Source organism: Mus caroli, unplaced genomic scaffold, assembly GCF_978045245.1.
Source record: "Mus caroli unplaced genomic scaffold, Mus_caroli_1 scaffold_9, whole genome shotgun sequence".
Taxonomy (NCBI): Eukaryota; Metazoa; Chordata; class Mammalia; order Rodentia; family Muridae; genus Mus; species Mus caroli.
The window spans coordinates 60,080,871-60,093,976 of NW_028227264.1; the positions used below are offsets into that span (position 1 = coordinate 60,080,871).

Sequence of the window (13,106 nt, forward strand, 5' to 3'; positions counted from 1 at the left end):
AAATGGACCACTTTTAATCCATCACTCTGCTTCCGTCCCTCCCTCTGAGCTCCCTGCTCAGCTGACATCACCACTCAGGCAAGCACTGACCTTTGGTCCAGGAGGCCCCGGTAAACCCTGTGGAAGCAAGTGAGTGGGGGAGGTTAGTCATGTTCACAGTGGAGGCTGGAGCAGAGAGCCCCCCTCTCCCCCCGATAGTTCCAGGATGCTCTGGAGAGTCACTGAAACATGGGGAGGGCATATGGGGACAACAGGCTAACATCCCTGATTGGAGCCATGTGGGTACTGTGCGCAACTCTGCTGTGCTCACCCACTGGAAAGTAGGTCAGTGGCCTAGGGCTAAGTGGGCAATGTGGCTTTCCCCATGTACCTCCTAATTGAGGACCCTTGCTGGAAAGCCGACCTTACCCAGCAAGGCTCCGAACCCCTGGAGAAGAGCTCGACAGGCCCCTCTCCATGGTGGTAACCTCAGCAGCTGGCCATGCTAAGCTGGTGTGGGCACAGGGGCCTGTGGGTGCCAAGGGAGAGGCCAGGGGTAGTGGGATACTGTGGTCTTAGGCGGAGGTCTGGGTAATAAGCATGGGCTGGAGCAAACCATGAAGCTTAGGTCTAGTCTGTTTTAACTGGTGTAAATATAAACAGACAAAGAAGAAACAAACGAACAAAAGCCCGGCTAACTGCCAAGCAGGGAGTGAGAGCCCAGTACTGGGTCGGAGGGCAGTAGTTGGCACTTTGAAAGCTTGGTTTTGCTCAGTTTTCTAAATGGATTTCCTTTCAGTTTTTCTACTTTCCCATCTACCGACTGATGGAGGCAAGACTAACCTTTCCCTCTGGAGTCTCGGGAGGGAAATTTCTGTAAATAAGCCCTTTGGGGACCAAGTGTAGCCAGTTCTGAGCAACACAGCTTGTCACTACAGTACAGCCCCCCCTGGCTGAACCAGAGATTACGGTGGCCAGAGGTGGTGTCCAGTTCACAGGGACCCTTCATGATGGCTAAAGATCAGAGCAGCTGAGGGACCTGGACATGAACTTGAGTAATTATCAGAGACGTTACGTGCACAACTATTTCTATGCTGTTGTGGCTGTGGAGGACATGGTCTTGGCCAGAGTTTGCAAAATGAATGAGTTGAGGGTTGCTCTGTCACTGGAAGAGGGTGTCTATGGCACCTGTCCCCAGCAGTGGCTGCCAATCCTCAGGTCCCAGGATGCAGGACCCCACTGACTTGGCAGCTTGCCTCGAAGGTGGCCCAGTAGCATGGATCCTGCATTTACCTTGATAGACACAGTCATCAGAGGCCACGCCCCCTTGAACCTTTCCAGAATCCATTGCCCTGACTCCCGTTTTCCTATACCAGGGCCCGGGACAGCTGCCAAAGTCCCTTGAGACGTCTCCCAAGTACTCTGCAGTGACTTAAGGTGGTAGCTTATTAGACTGCCTCCCGGAGGCCATGACTGACACAGCCTGCAGGTTTGCTGGTAGAGTTGGGATGGCCAACAGGTGGGTAGAGTCTCAGGCATTGATAGCTTTTCTTGCTCAGTGTTCAGGCCCTTGACAAAATGTGTCTGTCACTGGAATGCTATTCAAGGTTTAGAGAGTTCGGGAGACGTGTAGAGAGCAAATCTTGAAGAAGAGAGGGAGGGATACTTACAGGTGGCCCTATAGGCCCTGGCAGTCCTGGGTGTCCCAGAGGGCCACTTGGTCCTGGGGGGCCCGGTGGCCCTGGAGGGCCTTGGATGCCAGCCTGACTTTGTTCCCCCTGAAGTTGGAGAAAATATGCATTAGAGAGAAGATCTGGGAGCAGCAGTCACACTGCCCCCTGTGCCATGCATCTGCTGAGGCCTCTGTGGAACCTGCTTGGAAAGGCAGTGGGGATGGTGGGGCGGTGATCGGATGACGATGCTGTGGTGACAGTGACGGTGAATGCATGCAGGGGCTAATGGCAGCAGGAAGAGGACCAAGGCATTGAGTGGCTGAGCTGTGAGGGCTTCTAGGGGACATGGTCACCAGGGCAGGGGGCCTGGCAGCAGTGGCAGAGATGGACAGTGAGTGAGAGACCAGCCACACCCCTAGCCTGGCCCAGTGCCAGAGCTCAGCCCAGGTGGTCTGCACCCCACCTCTCTCTCTCTCTCTCTCAATGTAGCAAGTCCATCATCCCCCCTACCTCAGCCCCAGGCCTCCCAGCTACAGACAGGATAGAAGCACAGGGTCCCTGTTTCCTGACTCAGTGTTTGCTGGTTTTGATTATCTGTTCCAGGGGATCAAATGAGACCCTAGGTCAAAGGCCACCGAGTTTCATCTGGCCTACTGCTCACTGGAACAGGGCTCCTTAGCCAGCTCCCTGCACTTTGGAAGTGGTCTCCAGCACCATCTGCTAAGCACGTCAGCTCTTCCACAAGCTTCCCCTTTCTGCTAACCTGAGACCATCTTGCATAACGTGTCCAATCAATACAGAGTTATCACTAGGAGATGGGTAAGCCATCTCATGTCCCGTGATGGTGGTATAAAACCCTTACTCCTCAGATTGTCTGTAGCAGGCATGAGGTCGACTCCTTCTGGCTCTGCTTTGGAAGCCAGATCAGGGCAGTACAGAAAATCCTGGCATGGCCATCTCTGTGTCTTAGACTCAGACATGGCAACAGGTGGTGGCCAAATCTACGTCTAGGGCAGTGGTTCTCAACCTGTGGGTCAGGATCCCTTTGGGATCAAATGACCCTTTCATAGGAGTCGCCTAAGACTATCTGCAAAGCAGCCATTTACGTTACACTTCATCTTAGTAGCAAAATTACGGTTATGAAGTAGCAACGAAAATAATTTTATGGTTGGGGGGTCACCATCCCAGGAGGAACTTTATCAATAAGTAATCGGAGCATTGGGAACATTGAGAACCACTGCTATAGGGTCTTCCTCTACCAACTGGAAATGAAAACCATGGCCCACAGGGGGCTGGTATATAGCTCGTGCAATTGATCATGCATGGTTCTTGTGTGTATGCATGGGCACACGTGTGTATGTATGTGCACGTGTATGTATGTGTGTGTGTGTGTGTGTTGTGTGGCAGACATCAGCCTTGGGTGTCCTTCCTCAGGGGCTTTTGTCATTTCTTTTGAGACAGGGTCTCTCTCTGGGACCTGGAGATCACCAGTTAAGCCAAGGTGGCTTGGCCAGAATTCCCCAGGGATTCCCCAGTCTTCCCTATCCTAGGACTTCATTTACCAGCATGTGTCTAGGAATCCAAACGTGGCTCTTCTTGTCCGACAAGCAATTTACCAACTGAGCCACCCATTACAACCCATCAGGCAGAGTTCTCACAGCAACGTCTCACCAATAAATGTCCAACACACAGTGGCTGATGCAAGCAGGGCTAGACAGTAGCTGTGTGGAGAGGGTGTGTTTAGAAGCAGCACCTCAGCTTCCCTAAAAGCAGGGTCTGTCTGCAGCAGGATGAGTGGCAGTCAGCAGGCCTGGCCAGCTAGCAGCCTCCTGAGCAGCCCTCAGAGCCCTTAGAGGCTCTCGAGGATTTGGTGGGTAATGTGATCCGTAGCCCACAGGAATGGGCCGAATGCTTAATAGGCTGCACGTGTACCATGTGACTCTATTTTTAGCTGCTCGTTGGTGTGAGTTTTCGGTCTTATTCAGTCAGGTACAAGAGTATCCATGCTCCTGAGCTATGGGACTCCCCAGGCAAGTAGCTCAAGACCCTGCCACTCCCAGCTCCCTGGGCCCTGGGGACACCTGGGCCATAGAAGGCAGATAACAAGTAAGACAGGCAGCCCCTGGCCTCACGTGACTTCAGATGGTAGAGACAAAGCTGTGTTGTCTCTGGGGACCTGTTCCTGGCCAACCCTCCTTGGAGGCAGCAAGGCAGGAAGATAGGAAAGTAGGCGCTGGCCTGTTGGTTGTGGGTACAGCTGCTGCACCAACACCCTCCTTCCTCACACCCAGCTAATGCGTGGTCAGTTAGCAGTCTGTGTGTCTACGCTTGTACAGAGAGTGTGAGCGCAGACACCAGAGACCTGGCTTTCCAGTCCACGGCTCTAGCTACTCCTGTAACTTTGGGGGAATCATTCTTCGAGCCTCAATTTTATCATGGTCACTGTGCCTGTTTGTATTTTACAGAGCTGAGGTACAGTGGGAACAGACAGAGAACCTGGGTGTAATCCCTTACTCTTCTGTTTATGGGCTGTGGCCTCGGGCAACATACTGAACCCTTCTGAGCCTTTATTTCTGCATCTCTGCAAGAAAGCCGGTGGCGCTTGACTCACGACCCACTGAAAGACTTCAAGTTGGCCTGCAAAATGGATGTCAGAAAGCCTGTAGTTGCGTCATGTTGTGAGGCCTGTGTGTTGTGTATGCCCACATTTACTAACTTACTGTAACTGTTAGAAGCAGGTTCTAGCATGATGGAAAAACCCAGCTGGCCTGTCAGGACCCCAGATTGTGCCAAGCCCCTCGGGAAGCCCCATTGGTATCTACCTGAAAGGTCCGCCTTTTAATGACTGGGGGTGGAGCCAGCCGTACTGAATTGAGGAGAGGCAACAGCTGAGGAAAGATAGAAGTTGGAAGGCCAGAGGGCAAAGGCCAGAGGTCGCAGGTATTCAGAACGATGCAGGAAGTCACCAAGAAGGCCAAGTGGAGAGAAGAGAAGAGAAGAAGAAGAAGAGCGGTCAGTGTAAACGTGGCAGTAGGATAGATTGGGGGAAGGGCACCCTGGAGGCTCAGCTCATGGGGCAAGACACCACAATGTTGATCTCGCCTTTGGCTCTCTGAGAAGTGTCCTTCCTCAGCTCTGGAGACTGGCTAGCAGCCCCTGTGAGTTCCAGAAGAGGGGCTCTCCCTGGCCAAGCCCACCGCGGAAGCCATGCCAGGCTGCTCAGGCCATGTGATATGCCACCCAACACTGTACTACTGCCCCACCCAGGCCTGCTGGGTGGACAGCGGCTACTGGGCTGAGCCTTGAGAGCCACAGGATGAGCTAAATTGGTGCGTGGAGCCAGGCTGGCGTGTGGTCCCCTGTGGGTTCCTTTTTGGTGGGACCAAAAAAGGCTGATGTCAGCGAATCTGAGGCCCATGGTCAAGGGAGGCGAAGCCTGGCTCCCGGGGGCTGAGTTGGCTGAGGGTGCGGCTTGTGTGGCGCACTCAAAAGTGCTGCTGAGGCTTCACTCTGGGGCTGGCACACTCAGTAAAGATGCCTTGGGAATGGCCAACCACTTCTAGGGAAGACAGGCCGCTTGCGATCACAACAGCCTTTTCATATGGGGTAATTTCTGCTGCTTCTTGTCTCCCTGCACCGGTAGGCAGACCTTGAAGGTTAGAATCCATATGAAGACAAAGACCCGTGTTTAAGGCCGCTCAGTTCACCAGAGGCCTTGGGAGGGTTGGATGTTAAGGATTACCGTGCATCTCTGCTGAGAACACACTCAGCAGAGAATTAGGGGCCCATCTGGGGGCCCTCCTAAGGTTCTTCCTGCTACACCCTCTAGGGTCAGCTGCCACACACTGAGCCATGCAGAGCCCCGTCCTCCCATGCTGGGGCCCAGAGATGTGCCATGTTGAGCTCTGTGTCCAGGAAGCATCTCAGCCAAGAGGGGGCTGGAGCCCATTGAGAACTGACAAACCTTTAGGGACATTATCGGGTTGGAGCGCAGAGCTGCTAGCGTGCCGCCTGGGTACTCCTGGTTTGGAAGGCAGCAGAGACGGAGTCACATGGATCAAGAGAAAGCCCACAGGCCCTCCTAGTAATCCTGCCTGATACCAGGGGACTTCCCACTCATTGTCTAGCCCTTTCCTTTCCTGCTAGACAAGAGGTAGGGACTAGCCAGGTTCTTTGGAGACCAGTCAATGCTCCCCCCTCTGCCTACCCACCCCTCCCCACTCCGCCTATCCCTCCTCCGGCCTACCCCTTGGTAAACAAGTAACCTGCTAGGTTCCCTACTCATAGTGTCTTCTAAATCAGCTTGCCTGTCAGTTGGGTATTTAAATCTTCCATCCCTGCCTGAATGCAGTCCTCAGACTCTGCTTCTGGAACTTTCTATCACTGTCTCCTTCTCTGTTCTTGTGCAGAGTTGAGAGGCAGAGATCCCCCTCTCTCCGACCTGAGCATTTCTACTGGCTGGATGGCACCCTGCAGAAGCTCCAGCAGTTGTATTGTCACTGTGCTGGGCTGGTGGGGATGGGGGTGGGTGTAGGGGTGGGGGATGCTGTATTTCTTTTGGATAATAAAACCATCTTGTGAGACTATCATTTCAAATAAACACAGCTGGCTTTCTGGTACTGTATGGGATTGGGCTGGTGGGAATGGGGTGGAGTGGGGGGGAGGGTCTGTGATGAGCTCCACCCCTAAGCTCTACCCTGCCCAGCTGTAATGGCAGCCAAGACAACAGATTGTGTGTGTGTGTGTGTGTGTGTGTGTGTGTGTGTGGTATACTGAGGTCCCTAAAGCTGGAAGGGCCACTAAGATGCTCTTCTTCATACTTGCTGCCCAGACCTGAGCATGATATGTGTGGTCTTCAGGTTGTTTCACTGAGGCTTCAGGGAGGAATCAGGGAAGGGCTCTGTCCCTCTCTGTCCCCAGCAAGAGTGCTGCTGTCAAGTGCACAAGTGAACCTTGGGTTTCCTTTGCTTAGATGAAGCCAGGAAAAGTTAGGGTCAGGATGGATGGGGAGGAGCCATCTCAGTCCAGAAACACCCCACCCCCACGATAATGTTTCTGCTGAGGCAGGCTTCCTGTGTTCCTAACAGGCAAGATGTACACTGCCCCAAAGGATGCTGTGTTCAGATGCTCTCCCCTCCTGGAGATCTGGGGCATCTGAAACCACGACTAACTCAGAAGTTTCTCCTATTTGTTCAGAACTGCCCCCCACCCCCACCCTGACATACACATCATACACAGGGCAGAGGCAACACACAGACCCATGCACCCCTCCCAGCCAACAGAGGGCAAAGCAACACACATTCAAGTGACTCTCGGACACTTGTTCAGCAGACAAGGCCAAAGGAGGCCAGCTCCTTGCAAATGGACACAATGACCTCCAGACACAGTACTGATACCAATTCACTGTTAGCTGTAGGGCAGAGCAGATTTCACCTTACACACAGTGTAGCAGATTCCTCCCCCAACTCCCTGACCCTCAACTCTCCCATCCTCCAACCCTGGTAGTGGCTGGGCTTCAGGATAGCCCATAGAACACCCTTGGCTTGAAGTATCACTTACCCTGTGTGGGTACTCTCCACACTGACCCTAGCGGGGAGAGAGAAGGAGAGCAGTGTTAGGCATTTAATAGGGGGATCTGTATACCCATATCATACCATGTATTTCCTCACTGGATGATACCACTGCTCTGCCTTGAGCACTCTGAGGCAGATGAAGTGGTCCCCCTTCCCTTGCCTCTAGTAGGCAATATGATGAACTCCCTAGGGCCTGCCCAGAGGATGTGCCATGGGGTACAGGAATAGGACCCCCCACCACATGCCACCTGCCATGATGGTAGCATTAGGAATTACATCCAGCTCCGAGTTCAGCCTAACCCCTGGGTTAGAGAGGAGTCTTGATGGGGTCAACAGACTCTAAGATGGCTTGTGGCTAGCAGGGCTCTCTGGAAATACCTCCCTTATGCCAATAGTCCCAGGCTCCTGTACCACTGCCCAGGGGTAAAGCTACCAATCTTGGCCAGAAAGTGAACGACAGATCGTGGAGGAGGTTATATATAAGTCCATTTCTCAGAGTGAAGGGCCCCTGCAGGACGGCAGGTGGAGAGGACCGAACTGCACGAGGGTCTTCAAACTCAAGACTAACATGTGAGGAAATGTCATTGTTTTTCTCTTACATACTGGGCACCTCTAGGGTTTCTGTAGAACTCAGGTCTGGGGACTGGAGAGATGGATCAATGGTTAAGAGCACTGGCTATTCTTCCAGAGTTCCTGAGTTCAAATCCCAGCAACCAATGGTGCCTCACGACCATCCATAATGGGATCTGATGCCCTCTTCTGGCACCCAGGTACCCAGATATGCAGAGAGAGAGCACTCATTTGCATAAAATAAACAAGTACATCTTTCGGAAAAACAAAAACCAAAGAACAAAACCTGAGGTCTGCAAGTGCCCACCATGGCCCTTGTCTGGCCACTGTGACCCCTTTCTGCCTGACAGGAAACCTCAATGGCACTTACCTTTTCTCCCTTTTGTCCCTGAGGTCCCTACAAAAAGAAGGAAATGACTGTCAGGGCTCAAATTCCAGGCCACATGGTCCCCAACCTCCCTGCTGGGGACAAGGAAGGGGAGTTACAAACCGGTTGTCCTCGAGGACCCACCAGGCCCTGTGGGAGAAAAAACAAACAAACAGGTGTCAGTGGGTGGGTAAATCACAGACACATACCTGGATGGGTTGGGGACAGATCCTGGGCTTCTCAGAGCTTCCCAGACTGTCCCAAAGCCTTACAGGTCACAGTGGCCTATGTCCAACTCATCCAAGATGGGATGACCCTCTACGCCAAGCCTCAGTGGGTGTGGCCAGTCGCTCCCTGACCCCCTCAGCTTTTCCTCCAGTCATTGACATCTCAAAGACCCCTGTACATGGGAGGCTTGGGTGTTGGGGTGTTTTGCTCTGAAGGACCTTACATCCTTCACTTGGGGTCCCCGGAGACCCCAGCATAGCCTGCTTCCTGTTCTCCTGGCCACTGAACCAGAAAGGTTTGGGGGGCATGGGTGGGATAGGCTAGTGCTGAAGACACACTGTGTGAGGCCTGTGGTAAAGACAGGAAGCTGGGTTGGACCCCCTAATCCATGGTTTGAGCTCCCTGGAAGGCATAAGGGGACTTGGCATTGCTGTCAAGGTTGTCTTGTCCTTTGGTTCTAGAGAGTAGGGTTCAGTGTCTGGTAAGCTTTCAGGAGAAAGCCCTGGTTAAGGAGGCCCAGACTGATGTACAGGACAGAAGCATGTGTGGGCTGGCCCTTCTAGGGAAGGCTCTGCAGACCTTCACTGGGCCAGAGGAGAAAGTGGCTGGCATCACCTCTGCCTCCCAGTGCCAAGAGAACAGCAGTGTTCACACACAGCTCAGGGTAAGGCCACGAAAGGCTTTTCCAGTCTTTTCCAGTCTAACACACTATAAGTCTGAACCCTTGCCTGAGCTTCTGAGGTAGCTGTTAACCCTATGCTGGTCTGTGAGGGACCTCCAGAGTGCCGGTCTCTGGGTCTCTGGGTATCTGGATGTGTGGCCTCAGTATGTAGAAAGGTATGTAGAAAGATGTAGAAAGGGCTCCTCCTCCTGCTTCCGACTCATAACTGGATCTACCTTGAACCTAGGAAGCTCTGATCGGGCTCCCAGTGGCTGGGCTGGAGAGTCCTAGGACAGCTCAGGGGAAGGCACTGTAGAAAAGTAAAAGGCCACCTAGGACTGGCACCACCCCACCCCGACCTGGAGAGTGTTCTATCATCACGTTGGAAAAGGCTTGCCTAATACCTTGGATGTCTCCTGTGCAGGAGAGAAAAGGCTTGCCACGTCTCCCTATATGGCATGAGGATCTAGGGCCTGCTGACAGTGACAGGCAGGCTGACAAGGCTGGTCCCCTACCTATCGAGTGAAGGAAAGGAAGTAGGGGGGCTTACCATCTCCCCTTTAGGTCCGGGGTAGCCCTGGAAGGAAAAGGGTTTCATGTACATTGTTTCAACATCTAGTCCCTCACCCTGCCTGCTCCAGCACTCTCCATCCTCATCTCTGCAGTTAGGTTCTCTCCTCTCTCACATGGTCACATGGTCACTTCTCACTCAGACCCTAATCTGTAGGTTGGATGAGCCAGGGACAGGCCCATTTCCCCTTTCACTTACCCAACTGCACTAGTGGTCACCTGCTCTTCAAAGGTGAGCAGAGGTGACGGTGTCTCCCTCAACTCCGGCTACATACACTCCATATACCCAGGACAGCTTGTGGGGGCAATACCTGGCCTTGTGGTGAGAAAATATGGCCACTGTAGTCTCTGGGCTACATGTGGCTTGCTGGCCAGGTGACCAGGTCCCCACCTGAGATGACAACCCCTATCTGAAGAAGAGTTCAGAGATGTACATTACATCTCCTGTGCTTGCACTTTTGAGTACTCCAAGATGTTTGGAGAGGCAGCCATCTTCCAATATCTATGAAAATGCTAGGACCAGGACACCAAGGTTAAAGGGGTACAGTGACCAGAGGGGAACCCAGGTATGCATATGGAGCCTCGAATGTTGAGGGAACTCCAAATTTGAGGAGAATAGAAGATAGCTTTGCACTTCGGTGACAACCTGTCCCAGTCCACCTAGCTGTTGTTCCTGCTGCTTCCTTGCCCTTCCCAAGCCCTGATCTCACGGAGCCACTCATAGCCACCAAAGTCTATGGGTGACTTTTGCTCCGGACACTGGGTATCCAACTTGACTATAGTGATTGCCCTCTTGAGGTCAGGGGTGACTTATTCAAATAGCTCCTCCTCCCCTTCCCATTAGCAATGCCATCCTGGACAGTTTTCTTTCTATGGAAAACATCTTTCAGTAATCCAGAGTGTAGGAGGACCAGAAGCCCCAGGTGAGTAGGCTGGTCAGAGGAGGGACAGAGCCCATCTTAAGGGTCTACTTACGCCAAGAGTCCACTTACCGGCCTGCCATCAAGACCAATGGGACCCTGCAAATAGAAAGGCCAGATGCAAAACCTAAGCTTCCTAGGATCCCCATACAGAAGGCAGCATGGGCACAGAATTTATCTATTCATCCATCCATCCATCCGTCCGTCCATCCATCCATCTATCCATCTTCCCTTCCTTCCTTCTTTTTCTTTTTTTATTCGTTTTTCAAGACAAGGTTTCTCTATGTATTCCTAGCTGTCCTGGAATTCCTCTGTAGACCAGGCTGTCCTTGAGCTCAGAGCTTCACCTGCCTCTGCCTCCCAAGTGCTGGGATTAAAGACGTGCACCACCACCTCCTGGCCCCACGGTGTTTCTTGAAAGCTAATGTTGGTCAGCACTGAAGCAGCTGCTTCCCTGGTCCCACTCCAAAGAATCTAGGCTCCATTGGCAAGAGTTAAAGGACACTCTAGTGGCTACAGTGGCCATTATACTACTGCTTCCATGACAGGCCTCTCTTCAGATCCTGACCAGAGGTCAGTCATCTCACTTTCTTGACCTACCATATGTTCGCATCCTGGTGTCAAACGGGACGTATCAGCTGTAAGCTCACTCACTCCTGCCTGACCGTCACTATCTATCTATAGGGCTGTCTCTGTCCTAAGCCCAGCCCTAAGCTACTGGCCCATGAAAGGTTATAGAGTGAGTGGGTCCTTAGAGGCTAGGGATCAGGAGGGAAAATGTGGCCTCAGAGATCGTCTTGGTGATACACTTTAACCCAACCAGGCTCAGGACCTACCTATCTCTGCTAACTTAAACCCTCTGCACTTACCGGGAATCCAGGGAAGCCTCGGGTACCAGGCTGGCCCTGAAAAGAACAGAGCATTGAGGATGAGGGAGGAGGGGTGGAGCCAAGCCCATCCCTGACTCTGTGTTATCACCTGTGAGCTGGCTAGGATGGAGAGGACAGAGAGGGATAATGTAGCAGAGCTTCTGCAGGGACCAGGCTGGAGAGAGGGATGCAAACAGCCTGTATCCTTTGAGCCTACTTCTAGAAGTGGCTTGGGATGCTCTTCAGTGCTTGGGCATGCTGAGCCTTGACATGTAACTAGACAACAGACCAATGGGACAGCCAGGACAATGAACTTACTCTGAACTGGACAGAAGTCCTGGAACAAAATAGGGTCTGTTTCTATATTTACAGGAGTTTCTCATGGCCACTAATCTAAGGATGGCTTCAAAGTCTGCAGAACTCGACCTGCAACATATGTTTTCACGCTAGCACGGGTCAGATTGCCCCTGCTTCCCAGGCTTCTTCCAGCAGCTGAGCATTCTCTGGATCCCTGTGTCTCTTGGGGAGGAGAGACATCCAGGCTCATTTCTTGAGACTGCAGACTAGAGACAGTTGGAGACTAGATGTGTGTTTCCTGGTCACAGCCCAGGGGCTAACGATTAGGTTCTCAAGCAACACTAAACCATGGCTGCAGGTCTGCGAAGCTTACCCAAGGGTCAAGGGTAACAGAGAAGAGAAGCCTAAAGCCTGATCACTTCCCTCTTCTCAGGATCCAGCAAGAGTTCCCTGACACTCCATCCAAGGCTCCAGCAAGATGGCTCAGCAGGTAAAAACACTTGTCCCCAAGCTTGATGTCTTCAGTGTCTGGGGCCCCACACACTGGGAGGAGAAAACTAACCCCTGCAAATTGTCATCTGACTTTCACACACACACACACACACACACACACACACACACACACACACACACCATGTAATAAATATTTGGTTTTTTGGCTTTTTTTTCTAGACTCTGTAACTCTGTCCTTGAACTCACTATGTAGACCAGGCTAGCCCCAGACTCACAGAAATTCACCTGCCTCAGTCTCCTAGGTGCTGAAATTAAAGGGGTGCACAACTACACCTTCATATATTTTCTTTTTAAAGAGAAAGCCATCCTCTCCTGCATCGCTGTACAGACCTGGTTACCTCTCTTCCTGTCTCCTCTATGCCTCTGCTGTCTGCCCAGGTATAGTGGCTCACCCACTTTTCCTGAAGGACATGCCAGCTCTCATTTTAGGCTCTCAGTTTACATGGCAGAGTCTCTTTGCAAGTATGGACAGTTGAGTCTGGCATGCTGAGTTCTAATCCTGCCTCCATCAACAACTGTGTAACACTAAGCCATTATCCAAACTCCCCACACCTCAACTTCCCCATCCCTAGAGTGGGAATAATGATGTAAACTCATCAGGTCACGGAACTACCATCAATTACGCTTATAATATCTTTGGAAATAGAAGCTCCACCATTGGGCGTGTGCTGAATTAAGATGACTAGAGGGGGTACCAGAAGCCAGCCAGATCGCTTATATTTATTGTATGCATGAGCATACGTGTTCCTGTGCGTGTGCCCATGTATATGTAGGTATGAGCCTAGAGGTCAGAGTTCAACGCCCAATGCGTATTCTACTGTTCTCCTTCTAAGTTTTAAGGACAGGGTACCTGTCTCTTTTCTGGACCCAGAGCTCACTGATTTGG

The 13,106-nt window shown here is 52.1% G+C and overlaps 1 protein-coding gene across 1 annotated transcript in view; it reads right to left on the reverse strand.

Annotated features, from left to right (window-relative positions):
* The window catches only part of Col13a1 (collagen type XIII alpha 1 chain), a 113,050-nt gene that overhangs the window by 47,391 nt on the left and 52,553 nt on the right, over positions 1 to 13,106 (reverse strand). Inside the window, exons 6-14 of the mRNA XM_085842572.1 lie at positions 11,411 to 11,446; positions 10,614 to 10,640; positions 9,602 to 9,628; positions 8,286 to 8,312; positions 8,166 to 8,192; positions 7,212 to 7,238; positions 5,617 to 5,673; positions 1,650 to 1,757; positions 91 to 117 (exon numbers count right to left, since the gene is read on the reverse strand). Of these exons, the coding sequence (XP_085698698.1) occupies positions 91 to 117; positions 1,650 to 1,757; positions 5,617 to 5,673; positions 7,212 to 7,238; positions 8,166 to 8,192; positions 8,286 to 8,312; positions 9,602 to 9,628; positions 10,614 to 10,640; positions 11,411 to 11,446 (363 nt within the window). The remainder of the gene's footprint in view (positions 1 to 90; positions 118 to 1,649; positions 1,758 to 5,616; positions 5,674 to 7,211; positions 7,239 to 8,165; positions 8,193 to 8,285; positions 8,313 to 9,601; positions 9,629 to 10,613; positions 10,641 to 11,410; positions 11,447 to 13,106) is intronic.